At 44.3% G+C, this 23,266-nt stretch overlaps 1 protein-coding gene across 7 annotated transcripts in view; it reads left to right on the forward strand.

Moving 5' to 3' along the window:
- Positions 1 to 23,266, forward strand: part of LNX1 (ligand of numb-protein X 1) — a 116,837-nt gene that overhangs the window by 36,824 nt on the left and 56,747 nt on the right. For 2 of the 7 annotated variants that reach the window (XM_083755644.1, XM_083755647.1), the window contains exon 3: positions 14,757 to 15,250. In XM_083755644.1, coding sequence (XP_083611770.1) covers positions 14,856 to 15,250 — 395 coding nt within the window. In that variant the 5' untranslated portion in view covers positions 14,757 to 14,855. Of the gene's footprint in view, positions 1 to 4,125; positions 4,421 to 10,005; positions 10,120 to 14,756; positions 15,251 to 18,460; positions 18,916 to 23,266 lie in introns of those variants that run through there. The other 5 variants (XM_083755645.1, XM_083755646.1, XM_083755648.1 and 2 more) reach the window with 5 other exon arrangements.

Here is a 23,266-nt window from a genome sequence, read left to right on the forward strand (position 1 = left end):
TACTCACTCTGCTCCAAATTAATTCCAGAGAGAACTTGGACAGGTCAAGCAATCATTAACTCAACTGCAACTATTAGGATCCAACACAGATGCTACCGTACAAGCAGGGATGTGAGCATTTCCACCCTCGCCCCCTCAAGATTTGCGGTTTGTTTAGCCTGGCTATCCAAATCGAATTAACTGAAAGGCCTCAATTATCAATTTAACGTCTGGGGAATAACTCCGTTTTTATTGTACTTGAGTTCCAGGAATCTCAGGCACACTGTATGGGAAGCCAGCTGGCTTCTCTATATAAACTGAGCCAGCTGAAGATGAAAATAAAACTGCTTCTGGCTACATTTTGCCAAACTAAAAGAAAATATGCAAAAGGTTTCACACATCTCCTCCTCACCCCACCCGTGTTTCTCTCTCTCCCCCCACAATCTATGAACAGTGATTCCACCATAAGCTCACTCATGCATTGCATTAAAGTTATGCTTCACCTAAAACCATGCAATAATGGACTGGCACCAAGTTATTACTGGGAAGGCTTTGTGTTGGTGGCTTTGCCGTCAAGTCCAACAGCTGTGAGTGAATTACGCAGGCCTTGCTTAAATAGTGCCCCAAGCAAAACATTGTGCCACACAAACCCACGCAGTTATTATGCAACATTTATGAGAAAAGCTAGTTTTCAGGGTTTTGGTTGTTTGTTTGCCCATTCAGAGTCGTCTCCCCCTGGTTCTTTGGTGCCCTGTTGGTTGCTCAGGCAGTTAAGCAGTGTTAGGTTGGTTCTTGTACTGCAGACACATGTAGACTGAGGAGCTTCCTGCTACTGTTAACTGAAAGGCTACTGACTATATTTGTTGTCACATGTTCAATCTTCTCTTGAGGATCAAGTTAAGGAAGAGCAAGTTTGGCAGGAGGGGCTGTGCAGTGTTCCAGTTTGAAGCAAACAACCAAATTTTAAAACCAAACAAGAAAGGCACCAGAAATGCGTAATGGCACATTTATGCAAACAATTTAAAGTTGGACAGCCCTGAGAAGCACACAGGAAAAGGCAATACGATCAAGAAAATGGGACAATTTGAGGATGGTCCTTAGGCAGAAGAGGGGGTTTCAGCAGATGTAGCTTGCATAACAATCTTTTACATATGGCCCCCTTAGGAGGAAAGTATTTATGTCATCCGAAGAGAGGAGGTAGAGGAATGCCAAGTTCACCCCATGGGACGAAAATCCTGTGCTGGCTCCATTTTTATTTACATGCGTGTGCCTTTTGGCTTGGCCAAACTGCTGGGTTTTCTTTTCTTTATTTGTTTTATGGACTTGATTCAATTAGAAGGAACAAAAATAGCTTGTAGAACAGAATGAATTTAGTTTAAGGAAGGGATGTTCCCATTTTTCATGCCTGTCAACAAGCTTTGCTGTAGAGGCATGGAAATTTAGCGTAGAATTTGGTTGCCTACAGATCTTGGCTTTCACTTTAAACCTCCCCCCGCCCCAGCAGGGGATTCTCGGAGTTATAGTGTCAGTTCTTGGATTCCCTGGGGGCCATTGGGCAGGACCTCTAGTGGTCAGAGAAAGGATTTTTGAGTCCCTAAATATCCCTACTGTGTTGCATGGCTACAAATTCCTGATTTCCTTCCTCCTCCTTGCAGTCTTGCGTCAGTCCTTGCCGTGTGCTCATCAGATATATTCCTAACAAGTTTTGCTTTCAAAATAATGAGAAAGCTTCCATTGCTCAGCTAGACACACATCCCCTAATTTGACTGAAATGTATCTGTCAGATGCACCCTTGCCTGTACTTCTTCCTGCTTTTTGGCCTATTGGATATGTTGAAATGAATGGCAATTCCGTTTGATTATTCCATCCTGTGAAGCAACATGACTACACTGAATGCTACTGATTAGCTGGCCAGCTGTGTTCAAAAAAAGAACCCCTACTGAATAAGAGTTTGGGATGTGTCATCAGTTAAACCTTTAAGGAATTTGGAGTATGGTAAAATATTAATTTTCTTAGTAACTAGATATAGCAGGAGAATACTGATAGCTTAGTTTTAAAATCAGGCATCTCCCATTAAACTAGCTGCCATAAAATAGATTAAGGAAACGCATCTGATACAGAGAGACCAGTAATATCCCTTTGTAAAAATGGATGGAGGAGAACATGTCTAGAGCAGTTAAGCCAATGAACTGAGAAAACATAACAGGCGGGCAAACGGACCACTTGCAGTACTTTAAATAAAATGTACTCTATAATGTTAATTTTAAGCTTTGTAGATTTCATTTTTTCCAATTACGCGATGGCTTCTTTGTTCCCACAATTATATATTAAGATATCTCTCTAATTAATGTCTTAGTCTTAATTGGCTTTCCAATCTTTTAGTTCAGTTAACAGGCATCTTCCCACTGCTGACCTTGGTAGTCATGTCTAAAAATGTATCTGTCAGGTTTTTGACAGGTCCGGCTTAGCTCTATGTGTATGTCCATGACAATGGAGTCTTCCTTCCCCAACTTTATTCCCCATCTTCAAAACAGGAGTCCCCAATAACTTGCCTTAGGGCTCTTCCATACTTGGGGCTCATCCACACCTCATTTTAAGCTTGTAATTTGATCCTATCCATGCTTATTCAGAAATTCCACTTAATTCAATGGAAACAGGGCCTTTCACATTTCAATGGTGCCCCAGGCAAGGCCAATATTTGGCACCCAACTCTCACTTTCCGTTCTGCCCAGTTCACTACATTATCATTGTGGTGCCCTGCAGCACCCACTAGGCTCAGCACCCAGGGCATGGAACCGGTCACACTGCCCTCTGATGGAAAGTGTAGATGAGATCACAGCTGTGAAGCCTGAGCCTATTTGTGTTTAATTGAAGGTGTCCCAATGCATTCAGTGACACTTTATTTATATGGAGGTACAAAGACAGCTACAGTATTTAAGCATAAGATCAGGCTGTATGTTTAAGATAAGGTTACTAGATTTTTTTCAGTGAATCCAGGGACACTTTAAATAAATAAATACTACATGTTTGGGACATTGATGCTGCAGCGATGGCGGTGGCCACCACCTTGACCTTGACCGCCACATTTCCCCTTCCTCCGAGGCTTCGATCTCTTTTCTCCACAAGCCTGAGTTGTTGGCTTTTCGGTAGTGGCGGTGGTGGGGAAGCGGTGTGCGGTGGGTCAGGCGTGGAAGGCGGAGAAGGATGGCTGAGAGCAGCAGCAAGGCTCAGGCAGCACAATGCCTCCTCTCCCATCGGAGCAGCCCCAATCCCATTCCTCCTTGCGTGCAAGCAGGAGGAGGCAGGGATCCCTCAGCTGGGAAGGGAGGCTTCCCGTTGCCTAACTGAGAGACTCCTGCTTGCATGCAAGCTCTGATAGGTAGCGTGAAGCCTCCCTTCACAGCTGAGAGATCCCTGCCCCACTCCTACTTGCAGGAGTTGGGAGGCTGTTCTGATAGGCAGCATGAAGCCTCCCTTCACAGCTTAGTTGCTGGGGTCAGGGAAGGTGGAGGCAGCCCGGAAGCTGCATCTTAGAAGCCCCTGCATCACCCTCATATGGGGACTTCCAAGCAGCTCCTGAAGCCAGCCAGAGCTAACTGCTCCAGGCTGCTGAGACTGCTGCTGCTGCATTTCCTGGGGACATGAAATGAAATCCGGGGACATTCCGGGGATGGAATTTGTCCAGGGACTTATTCGCAAATCTGGGGACTGTCCCTGGGAAACGGGGACGTCTGGTAACCCTAGTTTAAGAGCAATCCTGCAGGGTCATTTTTTTTTGGGGGGGGGGGGATATTGCATTGCTCAAGGCCACCCAGTGTGCCTCACAGCTGAATGAATATCTGAACCTGGTTTCTCAGATCCCAACTAGTGCACCCTGAGTGAGCTTTATTAACTGCCCAAAAGTCATATTTCCAGATCAATACATCTGTGTCCTTGGATCTTTATGATGTGACCGGACTGCCTGGGGAAAAAAAAACTCTGCCTGAACATTCAGAGGAACAACTTAAGTGGCAGTCAAGCAATTTGCACTCTCTAGCCCTACGCATTTGCATAATAAGATTTATTGCAGGCAGTGCCATTGCATTTATGAGGGCAATTAGGAGGAGTACATACTTTGAGGAGTAGTTCAGGAGAGATCAGGCACCTGACTTGGTTTACACCACATGACTGGCTCCTGATGTATAGGTGAGAAGCATGCCGGTGAAGCAGTAAGTTCACGTCTGCCTTGCTGTTGATCAGCTTCTTGGTACAGGACTTTTCTTGCCTTCAGAATCAGCCAAGAAAGTATCTGTCAAAGCTTATATTGATTAGGTTACTCAAGAAGTAGGAAAGGTAGGAGAGCGTTCTTTTTGGAAGGTGAAATACTCTGAAGTCACTGGTGTTTTGAAATATGTGTGAACTGCCGTAGGACATCGCTATATGGAGTACAGCTAGAGACAAGGTAAGCCTTCTCCTCTGTAAGATGCCGAGCATGGGCTCAGTGTAGCTTGTACAGCACTGGCTGGGGGACTGAGCATGTAGCACATGTTGGCACATGGACTTGGCCCTCCATCTAAGAATATACACGTTGGAGCCTGCTTCCATGAGAAAACAGCATCTGGTTGCTATTCTTGTGGCTGCAATTTGTTTTAACTGCTTTGAATACTGAATTTTAAATTGTTGTATAACCTGCCCTGGGAACTTCTGGATAAGGGCAAGCAATAAATTCACTACTCCTAATAATGATTGGGGTGGGGCTGTTTCTAATCATGTGCTAATGCCTAGATACATGTGGGAACGGTGGCAGAGGATTTGTGTGAAATACAAATATTTTACCATTGCTATATTTTTTACCATGACCATATTTTTTACCATTTTACCATTTTTAGTATTTTTTTACCATTTTAGCATGTCTGGTTTTTTTTAGCATCCTGCACCTCTGTTGTCTGTGACTATGACTGAGTGTTTAGAATGCACAAAATGGACTTGATGGGCTTAGATGTGTCAAGGTTTCTTTTTTTAAAAAAATAAAGAAAGAATGGAGAGTTAAGTTGTTGCAGCTGAGACGGGTTTGTTGTAAGGTTTACAAGGTGTCTGTGGAAACTTGCATTGCTTTGTATTGGATTCATATGTAGGCACATTGTAGTCCTTTGGAAGGAAGTCTTGCTGTGTTCAATGGGGTTGACTCCCAGGGAAGTGTGCATATGATTGCAAACAAAAACTAGGGAGCGTATACTCCCTCCCCCCTTTTCTCTCTCATGCACAAATGTCGAAAACACATGGTGTGGTTTTACTGAAACCTTTGTCGAAGAAACATTTATTTCCTTAAAGTGCATGGACATTTCCAAATTAAAATTCAGATCCAGTGTGGAGCATTGAGTAGGACCTGAGAGACCAAGAGTCAAATCCCCACTCAGTCATGAAGCTCATTGGGTGACCTTGGGCCTCTCAGCCCAACCTACCAGATAGGTTGGATAAAATGGGGTTGGGGAGAACTTTGTCTGCCACCTTGAGCTGCTTGGAAGAAAGACAATCAATAAACAGAATCCACTGGGGTTGGAGCTACAATTGCCCAAGTTTTGTGCATAGATATTCCTTTAGAGCAGGCTTCCTCAACCTTGGCCCTCCAGATGTTTTTGGCCTACAACTCCCATGATCCCTAGCTAGCAGGACCCAGTGGTCAGGGATGCTGGGAATTATAGTCTCGAAACATCTGGAGGGCTGAGGTTGAGGAAGCCTGCTTTAGAGGTGTCATGATAATAGAAATGTATTAGTGAAGTGTGGTGTTTATCTATAGCTTCAGCTATTAGAAAATCCTCTCCTAAGAAGCACACAATCAATGACTGTTTGATTCTTGTCGTGTTGGAAATGCGAGGGAATCAGTTCATGGGCCTTTGGTTATTTGGAAGTTGTTTTTCAGCTGGTGAGGGAAGCCCAAGAAGTTGCCTCCTAGGTCTGCTGAGTCAGGCATTCCACAAGGTAGGCGCCACCCTTCTTGGAAAGGACTTGTTTAGTCCTGGGTGTTCTCATTGATATTAATTCAGGTACCAGGGAAAACATTGAGTAAGGCCACTGATTGCTCTGCTATCAAAGGCTAGAGCTGAATATAAGCAGTGCTATTTTTCTAGAGAAAGAGGTGCCGGAACTCATGAATGCCTCCCTTGTTCTCTTATAATGGCAATGGTGCCCACCTAAAAGGTGCTAAAACTGAGTTCTGGTGAGTTCTGGCTGACAAAATCCCTGCTTATTTGTTCAATGCATGTCTCGCTCTTCCTCCCAAAGGAGGATGGTAAACACAAGCAATAAAACAAAGCATCTAAAATAATTTCAATTAGCACAAGTAGTTTTGAAAAATAAGTAATGATAATAGTCTTTCATGGGAATTTGGCCTTGGAGAGATTTTCTTGTGACTCTAATGTAGCACTGGATAACTAACGTTGCAAAATTAATTTTACTATTTTAGATTTTTTTTAAAAAAATATGCCACACTTAACTTGTGGTTGGTATTTGTTTTAAAAGCATTTCCTATAGAAAAGTGGCCTTGTCTGTAGTGGCTCCTTGTTTGTTGAAGCTCTCCCCTGGGAAGTTTGCCTAGGTGCCAGGCAGAAGCGTTCCTCTTTAACCAGGCCTTTGGCTGATGAACATCTTATACCTCTTTAAAGTGTGTGTGTGTGTGTGTGCGCGCGCGCAGTAGCGTTTTTATATATATTTTGACTGTGTCAGACTAACACGGCTACCTACCGGACTCTTTAAAGTGTGTTTGTGGGATGGGGGAGTTATTGGGGTTTTAAAATCATGCGTTTTGTGCTTTTATATTGTATTTTTATGTTGTGAACCACACTGAGATTTGCAGATGAAGGGCGGTATACAAATTTAATAAATAATAATAGTAGGCTGAAATCTTTTATGTCCTTTTGTGGAAGCATATCCCATGGGACCTGGTGTGCCTTAGCTTCTGAGGGCATGGCTTGTAGGATGGAAGAAGTTTGAGGTTGCCTTGAGGAGCAGTCACAGGGAGGGCCACATTGCCAGAGTTGTGAGGTAGGGACAAATTTAGGCCTGTGTGAGCCAAGGGGCACCATCTCAAAGCCCAGTAAGTGAGGCGCTGGGATTTGGGAAGAAGGCAGGAGGCTCTGACAGGGTCCTAGAGTCATCCCATCTCCTTTCTAAAGCTTTGTGGGTGCTTTCTCAGCTTTGGAACACAGCATGAGGGCTGAGGTAAAGGTAAAGGTACCCCTGCCCGTACGGGCCAGTCTTGACAGACTCTGGGGTTGTGCGCCCATCTCACTCGCCAGGGGCCAGCGCTGTCCGGAGACACTTCCAGGTCACGTGGCCAGCGTGACATCGCTGCTCTGGCGAGCCAGAGCCACACACGGAAACGCCGTTTACCTTCCCGCTGGTAAGCGGTCCCTATTTATCTACTTGCACCCGGAGGTGCTTTCAAACTGCTAGGTTGGCAGGCGCTGGGACTGAGCAGCGGGAGCGCACCCCGCCACAGGGATTCGAACCACCGACCTTTCGATCGGCAAGTCCTAGGCGCTGAGGCTTTAACCCACAGCGCCACCTGCGTCCCCATGAGGGCTGAAGGGGGCACCAAATTTTGGCCTTGCACAGGGTCCCATAGTACCCAAGTCCACCACTGTGTGAGGGCAATGGTTCCTTACAAGATTTGGTACAAGAAGGGGGAAGCCAGCATATTTAAGGCAGTCTCGCCCTTAGCCCAAGGTTATTTTTGTGAGGCAGGCAGTGCTCACCTCTCCCAGTTTTTAGCAGGTGCCTTGAGAGTCTTGGATCCACCTTATAGGGTTAGGAGGGAATTTTTGCATGTTCTGCAGAATTGGCCTTTGCAGAGCAGGCTTGTTGTCTTCCCCAGGGCACTGTAGTTGGGATGGGATGTGTTCTAGCTTTAATTGGTCTAATTGGGCTTGTTAATTTTTGTCACGGCTTGGCAGGTGGCCAGCGACTGGGGAGGAGCCCTTTAGAGGTGAGAAAGAGCCTGGTAGGTAACATCATTGTCAAGGAAAGGTGGAGAGCTTAGCACAGATTGCCATCTCCTTAGGGACAAGCTGGGGTGGCAAAGTACAAGTGGCTGCCATTTGGAGCTGGCATTCAACTGACCCTGGGATTGGGCAGGCTTGCCCAGTTGGGGATAGGTCAATTGGTGGGACAGCCATGCTGGGCCTCAGGAGCACAGGGATCTCCTTAATGACTGGTCTGGGGATGTTAATTGTTAAAAGTTGCCCGTTTAAAATAAAGTTGTGGCCTCCTTAAATCTATTTATGTGTCTGACTCTTTTATTGGCACACATAATAAGCATGCTTCAGAAGAAGGATCCCATTAAATCTTGTGCCTACAGCTCATCAGATGTCAGCCAATGGTACCTGTCATAAAAACAAGACAATTGCTGTAATAGTTTTGGTGGTATGAGCAGCAGTTGGATTTTCTGTTGGATTTCAAGGCTTGGTGTCTACTTTCGAAAAGACACTTCTAGTATTTAAAGTTAGGCCGTCATAGGTTCTACTTACTCATTTCAGATGTGCTCTGCAATTGGAATACTTACATTCATTGAACATCTTGGCTGTACTTTAGTTGAGATATCAGTGCTTTAAGGTTACTATCATACATACAAATATGATGAACAGAATCATAGAGTTGGAATGGACCACTGGGGTCATCTAGTCCAACCCCCTGCAATGTAGGAATCTCCACCCCACCCCCCAGTATGGGACTCGAATCCCCAGCCTTGAGGTTAATAGTCTCGTGATGCTTAATAAAAGCAAAGACAGTCAGGCAGTCAAAATGTATTTCTTTTTAACCATGTGCCGTGACAAAACAGGGTTGTATTTAGAGTTCAGAAAAAAATGCTGACTGCATATATAAATAGAAGACCCGCCGCAAACAATTGTTACTAATGCTACAGTTGCAAAAACCACAAAATCATTTTAGGGTCAAATAAAACAAGAAGCTTATTAAACATCCCCACAACAACTTATATAAGATGATCTTCCATGACATGCAGCACCCTCAACGCACCACAGCTGCCATTATTCTTTGGGAGAATCCGTGAGCTTTAAACATACGGTGTAGATGTCACCAAAGACTCAGTCCAGGCATGTCAGCAGCATATTTAAAGTGGCTCTTCTGTTGGGTTGATCACCTGTGCTACACTCTGGAATGCCAGACAGTGAGCTACAAATCACATTCTGCAAGGCACGATATAAGCCACAAGATGTTTCGTGTGAATCAGCCCTCCTATGGGCTTGTGCTTCAGGAATGAGCTACTTCCTGTGAGCAAGAGAACAGCAGGTAGCAAATTTTGGCACTGAATTTTCTATGTCATCTTTTGATTACAGCACAAGGGCCTGATCCAACAAAGTCTTGCCTTACCTTGCTATGTCTCCCTCCCTCCCTGCATCACTATGAGCCACAGCAGGAAACCAAGCAGTGCCCAGGAACCAAATACTGTTCCCGCTAGCAGTTCCTCACTTCTTGAGTATCATTTCTTCTTGAGTGAGTTGCCAGTTTCTCACTTGAACTGGCAGTAATTCAGAGCTGCAGTATCTGTCTCCAAGGGTGCAGAAAGTTAACTGGGACTTGCTCTGTATACTAGGATGTGGGTTGTGCCAGCACTGTGTAGGATGTCATTAGGTCAGACTCTTAGTATGAAGTAAAAAGCCTACAGTCTGGAATTTGTGGATTTAACATACTGACACGTACCGGTGTCTGTGTTGACTTGACTATATGTGTCTGTACTGGGTCTTTTTGATCTTCTTTATTACAACAGCATAATATGGCCTGAAGGGAGCAATGCTTCTCTCTCGGCCTGTTTTTTATTATTATTATTATCATTGTGGATATAATTGTATTCATGACCTGTAAAAGAAAGCACCATATTCCAGCTAAACCTGCTTTCAACCAGATAAACTGCTCTGGAGTCTTGCGCAAAAGAGAGCGAGGCAGAGAGAGAGGTGATAGAGCAATAGCTTCACAATCTAAAGCTCTTGTTCACAACCCCAGATGCTGACTCACTGAGGTGACTTTTCTATAAATTCTTTGTGTGTCAGGCCGCATTCGTTTACAAAATGGTAGCAACCTCTAACTGCCTGTAATGAAAGCTGATTAATTTTTCGACAGCACGTTGGAATCCCTTGAAGCGTCAAGGTATGGTTGGCATCATTACAAGTTCTGTCAACTGACTGGAATTTTTAAGCAGATGGAAGGGACTGGTCAGTTAATAACTGATGCAGAAACATAACCAGGAGGTGTATTGTTAGGGAGGTAGTCTGGTGAGCAGGAGAAGCGTAGACTTGTGCCCCGGTCCTTTAAGCACCTAGTTGCACCCCGATCAGTAACACAGCCTCAGGCATCTTCTTCACTAATTTTTGTTTCCTACAGAGATCCAAGAGAAGGGAGAGGTTAGCTGGAGTGGTAGGAGCTGAAATTTCACTACATATATCACCACCCTACATGCTCTAGGCAGAGTTACGTTCGTTTTGCATTGCCTGGGTTCCTCACAATTAAAATGCTGGCATAGAACAGTGCACGGGGAAAATGGTGTTGAACTGTACTGCTTTTAATGTGTGTGTTTTTAATTTTTTAAAAATTCTGTACACCTCCCTGATATCTTGGAGGACGGTATTATAAATACTTTTATAAGTAAATAGCAAATGTAGCTACACCTTTCTGCTGGCCACAACCCTTTCTTGCTCTCAACTCTTTCTACCCCACCATGATCTCTTGGCTTTCCCTCATGAGGTCTTCATCTCCAGCCACATCTCACACATTAGGCCTCAGGCCTACTTTAACTGGGCTGGCCTCTATATCACACTGTGTGATGCTCCCATTTTATGTGGGATGCCCCAGATTTACAGAAGCCACCCTGACTTCTGATCCCAATCATGGATGTCCCATTTGGGCTCCTGTGCTCTGGCTGTGCCAGAGTGTGGACCCGAAAGACGTACCGGTACATCTTTTTGGGTCCCATGCTGTGGCCTGAGTCAGCTGTGGGACCAAAAGACACACTTTTGCCTTGTAACCATGCATCATCCACCCCTCTTCCTCCTTCTGGAAGTCCAGTGCTGGTACATCGGTTGGAAAGCTGAATCACTGTGGCCCTTGTGGTAGTGATGGAGGAGGCAAGTGAAGGTGCGTAAGGGCCCATCAGCAGGCTGGTCCAGTGGGGAGTGCCTTAAGCGAGGAAACGGGATGCACCTTCCCTCGGACCTAAGTCATGCCCATTAACTTCAATGGGACTTCAGTAAGTAGGAAAAGCATTGGATACAAGCCATTGAACTCAGTGGGTCTTGCTTCTGAGTAAACATGCTTAAGAGTTGCCCTGCTAATGACCTGAATGCCAGGTTGTTAATCATGCATTTATTCAACCTTTCTATTTTCTTTTGGTATCCTCAAGATTAAATAAACAGAATCAAACCTGACACTTCCAGGGAATGACGACAGAATAAGGCACAGCACATTACTTGCATTATGGATATAGGCTGTGGCTAACATAAATATTGTATAGTGACCCTAATCCATCTTTGCTTTTATCTGATGCCTGCCACAAGTAGTAAATCGAGAAGGGATTCTCTCCCCCCCCCCCCCCCGCTCCCACTGGCATTAATGAAATTGTTGTATAATCTTTCAGGGCTATAGCGGTAATAGTACTTTTCTTTTTCATATGTAATCCTGAATGCTAGAGAAACATAATGTCTCCCTAGGGAATGGATTTCATACTGAAGCAGCAGGCAGAGTTATGCCTTCAATAAGAGAGATGCTGCAGAATTTTGTGGGGTCCACTGGGAAGACAGCCTTGAATCATGACTAGGTGTGGAATGAGGCAGGAAGAAAGGAAATGTATTTTTGCAGTTTGGAAGATACAGGGCACTTCCACATGGAAGCCTTTTGCCAAGCTATTTTCCTTCTCATTCCCCCTTAACCAGAATTCGGGGTAGCACAGCACTGTCCATACATTTCCTGATTTTATCATTATTTACCCTCTGCATTCCACCTCTCAAGACAAATGGATGCTAACAATACCTCTAAGACATGTCACACAGCATGTCAGAAACAAACTATATCCAAAAACTTAAATCGTTTTGTTTTGAAACAGTGACACCTTGGGAGTTTTCACAATGACCGCTCCCCACATAAAAACGGGGGCGCCCTTTGCGTGGATGCGCGCAGCCCCTGGATCTGGAGCGGCTCCATCTGCATAGGCTTGGCTTCGCCTTCCCTCAGGTGGGATACCTGGAGGTCTCCGCCTACCTCAGTTAGCTGTCCAATCCCACCTGGGCGAAGCGTTGCCAAGGAGACCAGGCCAGGTAGGGGAGGGATTACCTGCCCACACAATAGAGGGAGGACCTTACCTGAGAATCCTCACTTGGCTCCAGAGCTTCTCCCACCCTACCCACCCTCAGTTAATGTCTTGTTTTGCAGGTTAACTTTTCTTCACAGGTTTGCAGGTTAACTTTTCTTCACAGGTATGCGGGCGCTGCTACATCAAGGTCGCTGTTAAAGGGCCGGAAAGGAATTTCCCTGCATTGGCAGGTTTCGCCTTTCCTGTAGCAAAACATCACAACTTTGGTGGTATCAGGCCTTGGGCGGAACCGTTTAGTCTATCTTCCTCTTTGCAGCGGCGATACCAGGGTTCCCCATTAAAGGGGTTTCTGAAGGGAGGCTTTGACCGTACGCCGAAAGGTCGTCATTGCTCTCCCCTGCGGTGGCGGCGTAACGGGGGCAGCTATCTCTGCTTGAACGTATGTTCTCCAGAGCCGGCCCATCCCCCCACACACACACTGGATAACCCTGATGTTCCCTAGGTCCCCGGCTGGGGACTGGGGAGGGAGAACGCCCAATGCCTGAGCCAAGGTCTACCCACATTTGAAATTTAATAAAGTTGTGGCCAATTTAATCCCATAGCACGTTGTCTTGAGTCGTTATTCCACATGACGGGGGGGCGCTCAGGATCTGGGGGGACTCCGCCTGTCCACGCAACTATACCAGTCTTAACAATATTAATCAGGGTTTTCCCCACCCCCAGAAAGGAAAATCTGTATTAACAAGGAAATTGGGATGCGTACAACATCATGCATCAAAGTTCCTCCTGTTTAATTCACTGAAAATCATGATGGTGGTTGCAGAGATATCCAGGAACTCCTACTCTGAAGTTACAAGCTTAAAAGTGAAATTTGAACTCAGTGCTGCAGTGATTTCCAGGATCTTCTGGCATGGCTGTTGTACATTAAGTAAAATTCAGACTTGCAGCTCTTTGCCACAATGGCAAGATTTTTCCAGAGACTCCCTGGGCACTAACTTCACACCAACTCTAAAAATATATTCTGTGAGTGATTATTCTTTAGGCTAAGCCGCCAAGTGATGAGGTAAATAATAAGTTGCTGCAAAGTGGCATAAGGATGATTTTAAAGTGTCATCATTATATCACCCAGAGTCTTAGACGTTGACCCTGATGTCAGTGTCTTGGGGTCATCCATGCAGATCAGTGATCCATCTGTCCTTCCCTGCCTTCCCCCGCCCCAAGCATGAACCATGTGTTTTTAACAGCTGTTTCACAGCTTGGATATACACCACTAGGATTTTGTGAAGACATGAGAGCCGATCAAGAGCAGACCAGAGGAGGTTGTCACCCTATATATGTATGATATAGAGTGTTTATCACCCATTTCATGGAGATGTGGTGCTTGCAGAAAAAGTGAAGAAAAAGCACAGGTAGCGGTTGCAACTCTAAGGAATAATGTGAGCAAAAACAACAACACCACGAGTTAAACAACTTGGAACACATAGGTTTATCTTGCCCCATTGTGTTTCCTACTTGTTGGGTAACAACAATCATAAAGGTAAAGGTAAAGGTACCCCTGACCATTAGGTCCAGTCGCGGACAACTCTGGGGTTGCGGTGCTCATCTTGCTCTATAGGCCAAGGGAGCTGGTGTTTGTCCGCAGACGGCTTCCAGGTCATGTGGCCAGCATGACTAAGCCGCTTCTGGCGAACCAGAGCAGTGCACAGAAACACCGTTTACCTTCCCACCAGAGCGGTACCTATTTATCTACTTGCACTTTGACGTGCTTTCAAACTGCTAGGTGGGCAGGAGCAGGGACCAAGCAATGGGAGCTCACCCCGTCGTGGGGATTCGAACCACTGACCTTCTGATCGGCAAGCCCTAGGCTCTGTGGTTTAGACCACAGCCCCACCCGCATCCCAACAACAATCATACAGAGCATTTTTTGAGTGCTCAAACTGTTCTGTTATCTTTATGTCAATAATCCTCACAACGCTGTAAGGTAGGTCAGTATTATGAGAATCAGTGTGTTGTATAGGATAAAATGAAGGACTGAGATGGAAGAGGATTCAAATCCCCTCTTGGCCTTAAAGCTTACTGGGTGACGCTGAGCCAGTCACACACTCTCCGTCTAACCTGCCACGCATGTGATGATTAAAAAAGGGAGAATAGTGACACCAGCTTGAGCTTCTTGGTGGAAAGGCAAAATGTAAATGCAATAAATATTGAATAATAATGTTATAGTTCCACATATTGCACATTGGCGGAGAGGTGAGGGTGCAGAAGCCGAAAGATGAGTGTCTGACAAAAACCACTTATGGAGTTGACTGACAGTTGCATAGCACCATTTCTGCTGTTATTTGTTCTTTAACACAAACTCCTATTAAGATTTGAATCACTGGCTTGCACAATGAGGTTTGTCTGTTGCGTCCTGTTCCCTAAAATTATCAACCACAGAAGCTGCAACACAATTTCATTTGATCTTTGCTCTGTTCCCCTACAGGTTTGAAGACCCACAGGAACAGCGGACAGTTTTGTGGATTAAGATTAACATCTGGACAGAAGTTACATTTTTTTTAGCCTTCGTGCTGTTTACCCCAAGATGAGTCAAAAAGACCCATCAGAAGGAGTGGAAGGAAGCTCAGAAGAACCCTTATGTTTGATCTGTGGCCAGCCCCACTTCCCAGAAGAGAACCATGTCTATAGCTACACAGAAGATGTGGATGACGATCTCATCTGCCACATTTGCTTGCAACCGCTGCTTCAACCTCTGGACACGCCATGCGGCCACACCTACTGCACAATTTGCCTTACGGATTTCCTAGTGGAAAAAGACTTTTGCCCGGTGGATCGCAAAACTCTGACCCTACAGTCTTGCAGAAAGTCAAGCATATTAGTCAATAAACTCTTGGATAAACTAATGGTTAGCTGCCCTTTCTCAGAGCACTGCTCAGAGGTCGTGCAACGCTGTAACCTTGAGCAGCATTTTCAGAATGGGTAAGTCCTTCTGTATATTTCCGCTCCCCCCCCCCCTTCACTGACAGGAATCACATCAGTGTCCTTTGTGTGACAGCTAATGGCTTTTTTCCCCCACAAGAAAACAAGCAGGTTCTGTTGCAAGTTAGTTCGCTGTAAAAAGTAGGTGGTGAGTTTCCCTAGTGAGGCTGTAGCAGTTACTAATGGAAGACTGTACCCTAGTTGGATACACCAGAGGGAGATATATCATATCTTCAAGGGCTATTGGAAAAGCCTTATTCCACTTTGTTGAGTCACAGTATGAGAAGAATGAATGTTATGCACACAAACAAAGATTCTCCTAAAATGAATCTTTAAAGCTCCCTATTCTTTTTCACTTTAGTTAAATCTTAAAGAGCTGAAATCTGCAGCTTTATATCGGTGATACTTTACACCTCAGGGCCTGATTAAGATATTGAAGCAGTGTGTGAAAGTGCCACAAGTGTATGTGTGGATGCTGATTTTTATATGTTTGAGATATACGGGTTCGGGAATATTAAAATGGAATATGGATGGTCTATACAGAACAACAGGCTACACATTTCCCATCAGACCCTGAAATATATTGGTTGGGTTTTTTTTAGGATATCAGAAGAGCATCATGCCTTCAAAAGATGAAGGGTTTCTATAACCATTAACAAATTATGTTTTGGATCCTCATAATGTCATAAATATGTTCATCTTATACCTATTGGATTGGGTACTGAAAAAATTAGAGTAGTCAAAGTATAAACCCAGCCCAATATTATTTCTCTTTCTTGTTCCCTTTCTTCTGAATTGTTTTCTTTTGCAAATATGAAACATTCCCCACACTTCACAATAATATTTTTGGCAGGACTCACCATACAGATTGAGGGTGTATGAATCCCTTCTCTGCTGTAACATTTTACTCACTGGGTGGATCAGGACTATCTGGTTGTGATGAACATCTCTGCTGTGGAGCTGAGGCACAGTGATTTACAACACGGGATCATTCTGATCCACCTGTTATGAGGGCTGTGTTTACTGTGTCTTTTCCAATGTGAATTGCCTTTAACAATTGTAGGAAAGATACAGCCAGCTGTGGAAATCCAAGGCCTTCTCTTTTGCTGTAACATATGATATCACAAACTAGTATTCCTAACCAATACTCTGAAGCCCATTATTTTGTGACATTTTGGTTGGCCCAGATAAAGATATTGCCCAGCTGTGAATTTTGGAGGTTTTCACATGGAGGCAGTGGTCTCTAGTTGGCTAGATTGGACCAGAGTCAAAGGGAGGAAAAAATCTGTCTTTGTTTTCATTCTCAGAAAAAATGTAGTCTTGGGCAAGTTTCTTTATTTGGACTTAATTTCTACCTGTCTGAGCTTGCCTCCCTTGTGCTTCATTAAATTTATCCCTTATTAAAATGATCCCTTACCCAAATAGTTGACTGAATTGTTGTCGGGCTAAATTTAAGATTTATTTTGCACTTTGATGGAATTTGAAATGGGCCAAGTTCTATTTTTGCAGTAGTGCTTTGTTGTCTGCCTTGGGCTTGAATCCACCTTTTGGCTTCCTCAAATACCTTCAGGGACACCACTTGACCTCAGGTAACATAGTGAAACTGGTTCAGTAGCTAATGCAATTTTCTCTGCCCTATCTCAGAAAGTAGACCCAAGAAAGCAGGTGGCCTGGCCTAAATAGTCCTCTTTTCTTTCATTTCCTGAGGCTTTTGACCCAACCCCTTGCAAGCCAAAACCTGTTGTTTTATTGCAATGTGGTACTAGCTATGCTCTCTTGGGTTTTTCTTGAATTCAACTTTGACAGTGAGATTGTAGGGGCTTTTGTGGAGGTGACACCTGCAATTCAGGTTTCATTTGGGTTGATGTACTCTGCTGTGGTTGGTAATGGGTTTTGTATAGCATATTATTCCATTGTCTTTATGGTTTTAATATGTAACCTGCTCCAAGAGCCTGGGTTGAAGAGCAGCTAAAAAATAAACATTGCAGTAATCATCACCCAGAAATAAATTATATCTTGCCCCACCATTTATATAGGTTTCCAGTCTAAGTGCTGGCCCATACTGGGACCAGTTTAGCCTTAGCAAATGCCATTAAACATTTCTTGGGATGTTTTAATTACCTGCACTCTTCTCACCCCAACTATTCTACATGGTTGACTAGCTGGGGTAATCTGTATGACTGGCTTCCTGGGCAGAGTCTAGGAGCATTCTAGGAAAACCTGCATTTAGCCTTCTCTTGAGATACCTCAGTATACTGGTCAGTAGGGACTATAAGAAGCTATTATTGTCAAGATCTCCCAGGACCTATGCTATGTAGTAATAGAAGCTGAATTTTACAAGTAGGATGAATAATAGACTGTTCAGGGCTGGAGATCCACATGGAGCTGTTTTGGAGGCAATATTTTATGAACAAGCCGCATACAGTGGTACCTTGGTTGGCTCCCAAACAAATTGGCTCCGGAAGTAAGTGTTCCGGTTTGCAAACATTTTTTGGAAGCCGAACCTCCGATGCGGCTTCCGATTGAGTTCAGGAAGCTCCTGCAGCCAATCGGAAGCTGTGCCTTGGTTTTCAAATGGTTCCAGGAGTTAAACAGACTCCCGGAATGGATTAAGTTCGACAACCAAGGTACCACTGTATCTCAGAAAGAAGGATGTGGAAGGGAAATCCATGGCTGCCAGTATGTTTCCTTTTACCTACCCCAGAGTGATGAGCAGAACGGATCACTTGATTACATGCTGTGCACTTGAGCGCTGCCCATCAAGACGTTGTCATTAACGAAGCAGCCTGCTTATTTAATGGGCTACCAAGTCCAAGTGTTGGAAAGGGTGTAAACCTAATTGCATTTGTTTTCATTTTAAATCCACTTGCAATACTTGCTCCCCTGCCTGAACAGTTTGCCAAAATCAAATCTGGATTGGATAATCAGAAGCCTTCCTGTTTTATAGCTCCCCGCTCCCTCCATCTGGCTGAATCAGATCAGACAGCGTCATGATGGAGCGTTGAAAGGACAGTCCATGTTTGCAGTATATGTCTCCTGCTTCTGACCTGCCTGTGTGGCTTCCCATTTTGCCACGTTCAGGTTCCTTCCTGCCCTCTTTTTGCTATGCAGCCGAGCTCATAACCCATCTGCCTCTCCGACCAGTGATGTAAATGTACCAGCTGCTTCTGAGGAACCACTCTGAAGAGTGCAGGAGGCAGGTCTTTTCCCTGTGCATCAGCCTGCTTTTTTTGCAGCAATAAGTCACTGCCTCGCCTCGCACCAACCATGCTCTGCTCTCCCTTAAACCCTCACATCTAACCTCCATCTGAGAATCAGATCAAGTAATCCTCTTACAGGTCAATGATTTTTTTTCCAGCATAGCTTCATTTAAGGGATTTGCATTAGTTCATAATGTGCTCTTGATTGTGTTGAAATTGAAAGGCTTGTTTAAAAAACGAGGGGGGGGGGGAGGCTGGAATTGGCTGGCATAAAAAAAGCTTGAAGTTCTGTGTCCCATCACAGAGAAATCAAGAGGCAGAGACAGAGAGAGAGAGAGAAAGGGGCAGCAGTTTTAAATCTTGCGCTTGGAAAATGAAGGCTCTGCTGCTGTTGGTTCTACCATGGCTAAGTCCTGCAAACTACATAGACAATGTGGGGAATCTGCACTTCCTGTACTCAGAGCTGTGAGTACTCACAGTTGTGATGTTGTGGTGGTGTCTCTGTGTTGTGTCTCTGTGTTGTCTTTTTAAAAGGAATGGGAAAAAGACGTCCCTTTGTTACTTCTCCTTCGTACCTGTGTGTGTACATATGTATGTGTAATAAATGAATAAGCCTGCTTAACAGTCACATACCTAATCTGAGAGGCTTGGAACAAGAATGCCATTTTTTTTTGGCACTTTCTCTTTTTAAAGTGCTAGGGAAAGCTGAGACGAGCATTGTTTTCCTTCCCTACTTCCATTTGCTGAGTTGCTTTTTGGGATTGAGAGTCTTTTTCCCTGGACTAGATTCAGGCAGATGTGCAGAACACTGTGTAGATAAACCGGTAGCTAGCCTACACACTCTTTCACAATGCATAATTTCTGTAGGGATGTGAAAATGTGCCCCATTTCTGTCCACAGTCAGGATGTTAATTCTCTTTAACTCTGCTTTATTTGGAATATACTTAAAGGATCATCATTGTGTGTGTGTGTGTGTGAATGTGTGTGTGTGAGAGAGGGAGAGAGAATATAAATGCTCTTTTCCATATATATATAGATATAGATATATAAATATATATAGCAGCGTAGCTCATAAACGATGCTTGTTGAGTTAGCTTGTAAATGTCATGATGAATTGCCTTCTGAATGCTGATTATCCTTATTGAGGTTTTTGGGTAGCAATGCCTAATCTGTAAAATATGTTCCAAAGTGAAATGGATTTAGTGAAGTACAGTGTCACACATTAGGAAAATTCATATAGTGCATGCATAATTTGCCTTTAAAATGCATAAAATGATGATGATATGGTTTCAAGGGGGGCATTTCAATAACTGGTGTAACATGCAGTGGCTGAGTACAGGCGTGAACACATGTATGTCTAGAAATAGTAATTTGCCTGGGTCGATGCTGCTAGCATTTTGAGAAAACAGTGTAAAAGGCAACTATTAATATTTCAGGGACCTTTACAAAGAGCATTCTGAATTTCACTACAGGTCACACAGTCCCCCCCCCCAAAAAAATAGAAATTGGTATGATATACTGTATGTAGCTTAACAGTTTAAAAAGATCATTAGAAAAATAATGGTTAGTGGAAGCAAATTGTAATGGATCAGGATCAAACCAGACCAGATAAACTTTCATAATAGAGACAATGGCATCTGGGGCATCCAGTTTCCAGGAAAACAAACAGATGAGATTAATCAGAGCATACACAGAGAAAACTCCTCCCCATAGTTGTTTCCTAGGGAATTCTGTTCCATTCCTGTCACTCACAGAGGGCTACTATGTACAGTAGCTACTCGACTTGAATTTATTTTGCCCTCTAACCTACAAAACCCTTAACTGCACTTTGATTGCTATTCTTGTTGACATGCTCTTTACCCAATTGGTTTGCTGTTGGATGCGCCTCGCCAGTTATCAGCAACAACCAAATCTGTTTAGTGGTTCACTCTGCTGGGGGGAGGGGAGGGGAGGGAACAAATCAACCACAGCACAAAACTGCATGTGAACTGGGTCACAGCAGCAAAATTAGGGTATGAAACCAGCAAATATTGCTCCTGTTGTAAAGAAGTCAGTGCACGAAGGCTATAATAGGACACTTACATTTTGTGTGTGTGTGTGTGTGTGTGCCTAGGTTTCCATGCAACAAGGATGCACTTTGCTAATCTAGAATGCTGTGTGTGGCTGGGTTTGATTTCTCTGATTGGTGAATGAGCAAGGCATCTCAAAGTGTGTCTTTTTTATCTTTGTTGTACTATGGATGGGGCATGCGAGCCATGATTCACAACCCTAGGTATGTGGAAAAGACTGAAGCGAGTTAGAGGCTCTCTGCCTTGAAGCTGGTAGTGTCTCTCCAAGGGATAATTCTTGAAACAGGACATGCCAGGGATTGAACCTAGGACATTCAGTATGTGAAACATGAACTCTGCTCTTAATAGGCCTCCTGTCTCTTCTTTATTATGATTCCACATATACTAGAACTGAGCCTTGGCAACAAAGGCAAGATTTTCTGCTCTGCCTGGTGAGCAGCAGCTAAAATTAAATCCTGCCTGCAGCGCTACTCAACAAGAATTCCAAATATTAGTCAACACTAATATTACAGATTTGCAGAAATATATTGTCAGCCGAACACCTGTTGCTGCCCCCAATACGTCTGTCTTGTGTGGTGCATTGATGCCTTTCAGGGTCCCTTAATATGTTGCAGAGGGTGCTGGGTTGCCACTCTTAGATCACACATCAGCTTCTCAAGTAACCAATAGATTGCCTGTTGTTGTATTTTGTTGTTATCCTGTTCTGTTCTGTTCTGGCTGCACTCCAGCAAAGAATTGAACTTGAGCAAAGTTGTTCATCAGCAGGAAACAGGGCCAAGCAAGTGGATCAAAGCTGTGCAGGACCTTGGACAGTTCCCAGAGACTATGATCTGCCCAGATGCCCAGATCAAAAGTATCCTTCTGGACTTGATGACTGCCAGAGTGAAGGGGCAGGGAATTTGAAGAAGCTGTGTCTGGTTGACTTACACTGTGCATTCTGCCTCCCCCTAGCAGAGCAAACAGCCTTGGATGGTGTACTGGGCAGATTCAAGCTTATCCACACTTCCTCTTGTTTCGTTGCTTTCCCCCAGGGAAAACTGCTCTTTAGTGCTCAGTCAGAGCAAACAGCAATACGGGTTTTCTCCAATTTGACATCTGCTTTTTAGTAATAAAGCAGAACAAATTTTCCCTGGGAAAGGAGCAGGCACAGTACAAGCAGAAGTGTGAATGAGCCCTCAGACTATTCGCCTGAAAAGACTGAGCACCTTCTTCCATGTTGGGAGTCTGGTAACTTCTCAGAGATGTTTTTGGTCATTTCCCTCACAGGCTCTATATCCAAAGGGCTCTGAGGTGATAAAGTCCCTTTGGCAGATGATTCTGGTTGAAGGTCATTATCAGAAGGTTTCACATGGGAAACAGTAAGAGGCTGGGTCACTCCAGTTATCAGTTGCCTTCAGTGCTATTTTTCTAGAAAAAGAGGTGCGGGAACTCACCATGACACTTATAATGGCAATGGTGCCCACCTGAGAGGTGCCAGAACTGAGTTCTGCCTGAAAAAAAATGCCCTGCTTGCACTACTGCTCCAAACCAGTGCATGCCTGGACTCCAGTCAAGAGTGTTCCTCAGTGGTGCTGAGAGGACATGATTTTTTTTAAAAAGTCTGCAAATAGATGGCATAAGACATTGTAACCAGTAAGGGTATAGTGGCCAATTGAATACTATGACCTATGCACTTTTACACAGAAGTCACCATGGGGCTTCTTCACAAGTAGGTGTGCATCCAGTTGTAGCCTCAAAAGTATACAAATAGAAACAGTCCTGAAAACTTTTAGCCAGTCCACTTGCCACAAGAGAAGGAAGTACTTGGCTGGCTCCTTCTGGAAACTGCAGTCACCCAAAAGAAATGATACTACAGCCTTGCTATGTAGCTCCTCTTCCATTTCAACCCCATAAATCAGATGATCAAACAAGCTCCTCCCTCTGTGTTGAGAAGCATGCCAAGCTGAGCATTAGGTTTCCTGATGTACACAGGGATTGTCTTTCAGCTGCCACACAGATCAGTGAATCCCTGTGGTTTGCAAAGTAAATGGGCTGAGGGCGTGTGTGCGGCTTTGTCCCCCTCCTCACCCTTGTACTCCGTGCAAGAACTGCATTGCGTGCTTTTGCTCCAGGTTTCTTGCCTTTGCTTGCTTGCTTCTGCAGCCTTGACCTCATGAGACAGGCAAATGAGGACATTACAGCACAGCTGATTCTATGCAGCTTGAACGGTGGTAGTGTTGGAAGTTGCTGCAGATGATGGTTAACGGGCATTATTTTTAAAAGGTGTCAGTCTCAAGTCTTGTCTGTCCAGATGTGTCTTGGCGTTCACATGAGAAACAGCACATATTTAGTTACCGCCTTCATTGGTGCTTTGGGTAGGTAATCCACATTTGAGTCTTAGAAATGCATGTCAAGACTCAATCCCAGTGAACCCTCTTTCAAACTGAAAATGACTTCTGCCCTCATTTTGTTGCACTGTACATTTAAAGGGAATGATCTGAGCCTTCTTCGTCCTATATGTGACAGGAAGCTGCCTCTTATTGAGCCAGACCATCTAGGGTGGTGTTGCCTACTACACTGACTTGTAGAAGCTTTTGTGGGTTTCAGGAAAGAGATTTCCCAGCTTTACCAGGGATTGAATCTGGGATATTTTGCATGCAAGGCACGTGCTCTATGACTGAGCTAGGGCTGCGTTAGGCTGTGAGACAGTAATTGACTCAAGGTAACCCTGTGAGCTTTATGGGTAAAGAGATCTGCAAGTTGGACAT

This window comes from Podarcis gaigeae (assembly GCF_964106915.1).
Source record: "Podarcis gaigeae genome assembly, chromosome: 9".
Classification (NCBI taxonomy): Eukaryota; Metazoa; Chordata; class Lepidosauria; order Squamata; family Lacertidae; genus Podarcis; species Podarcis gaigeae.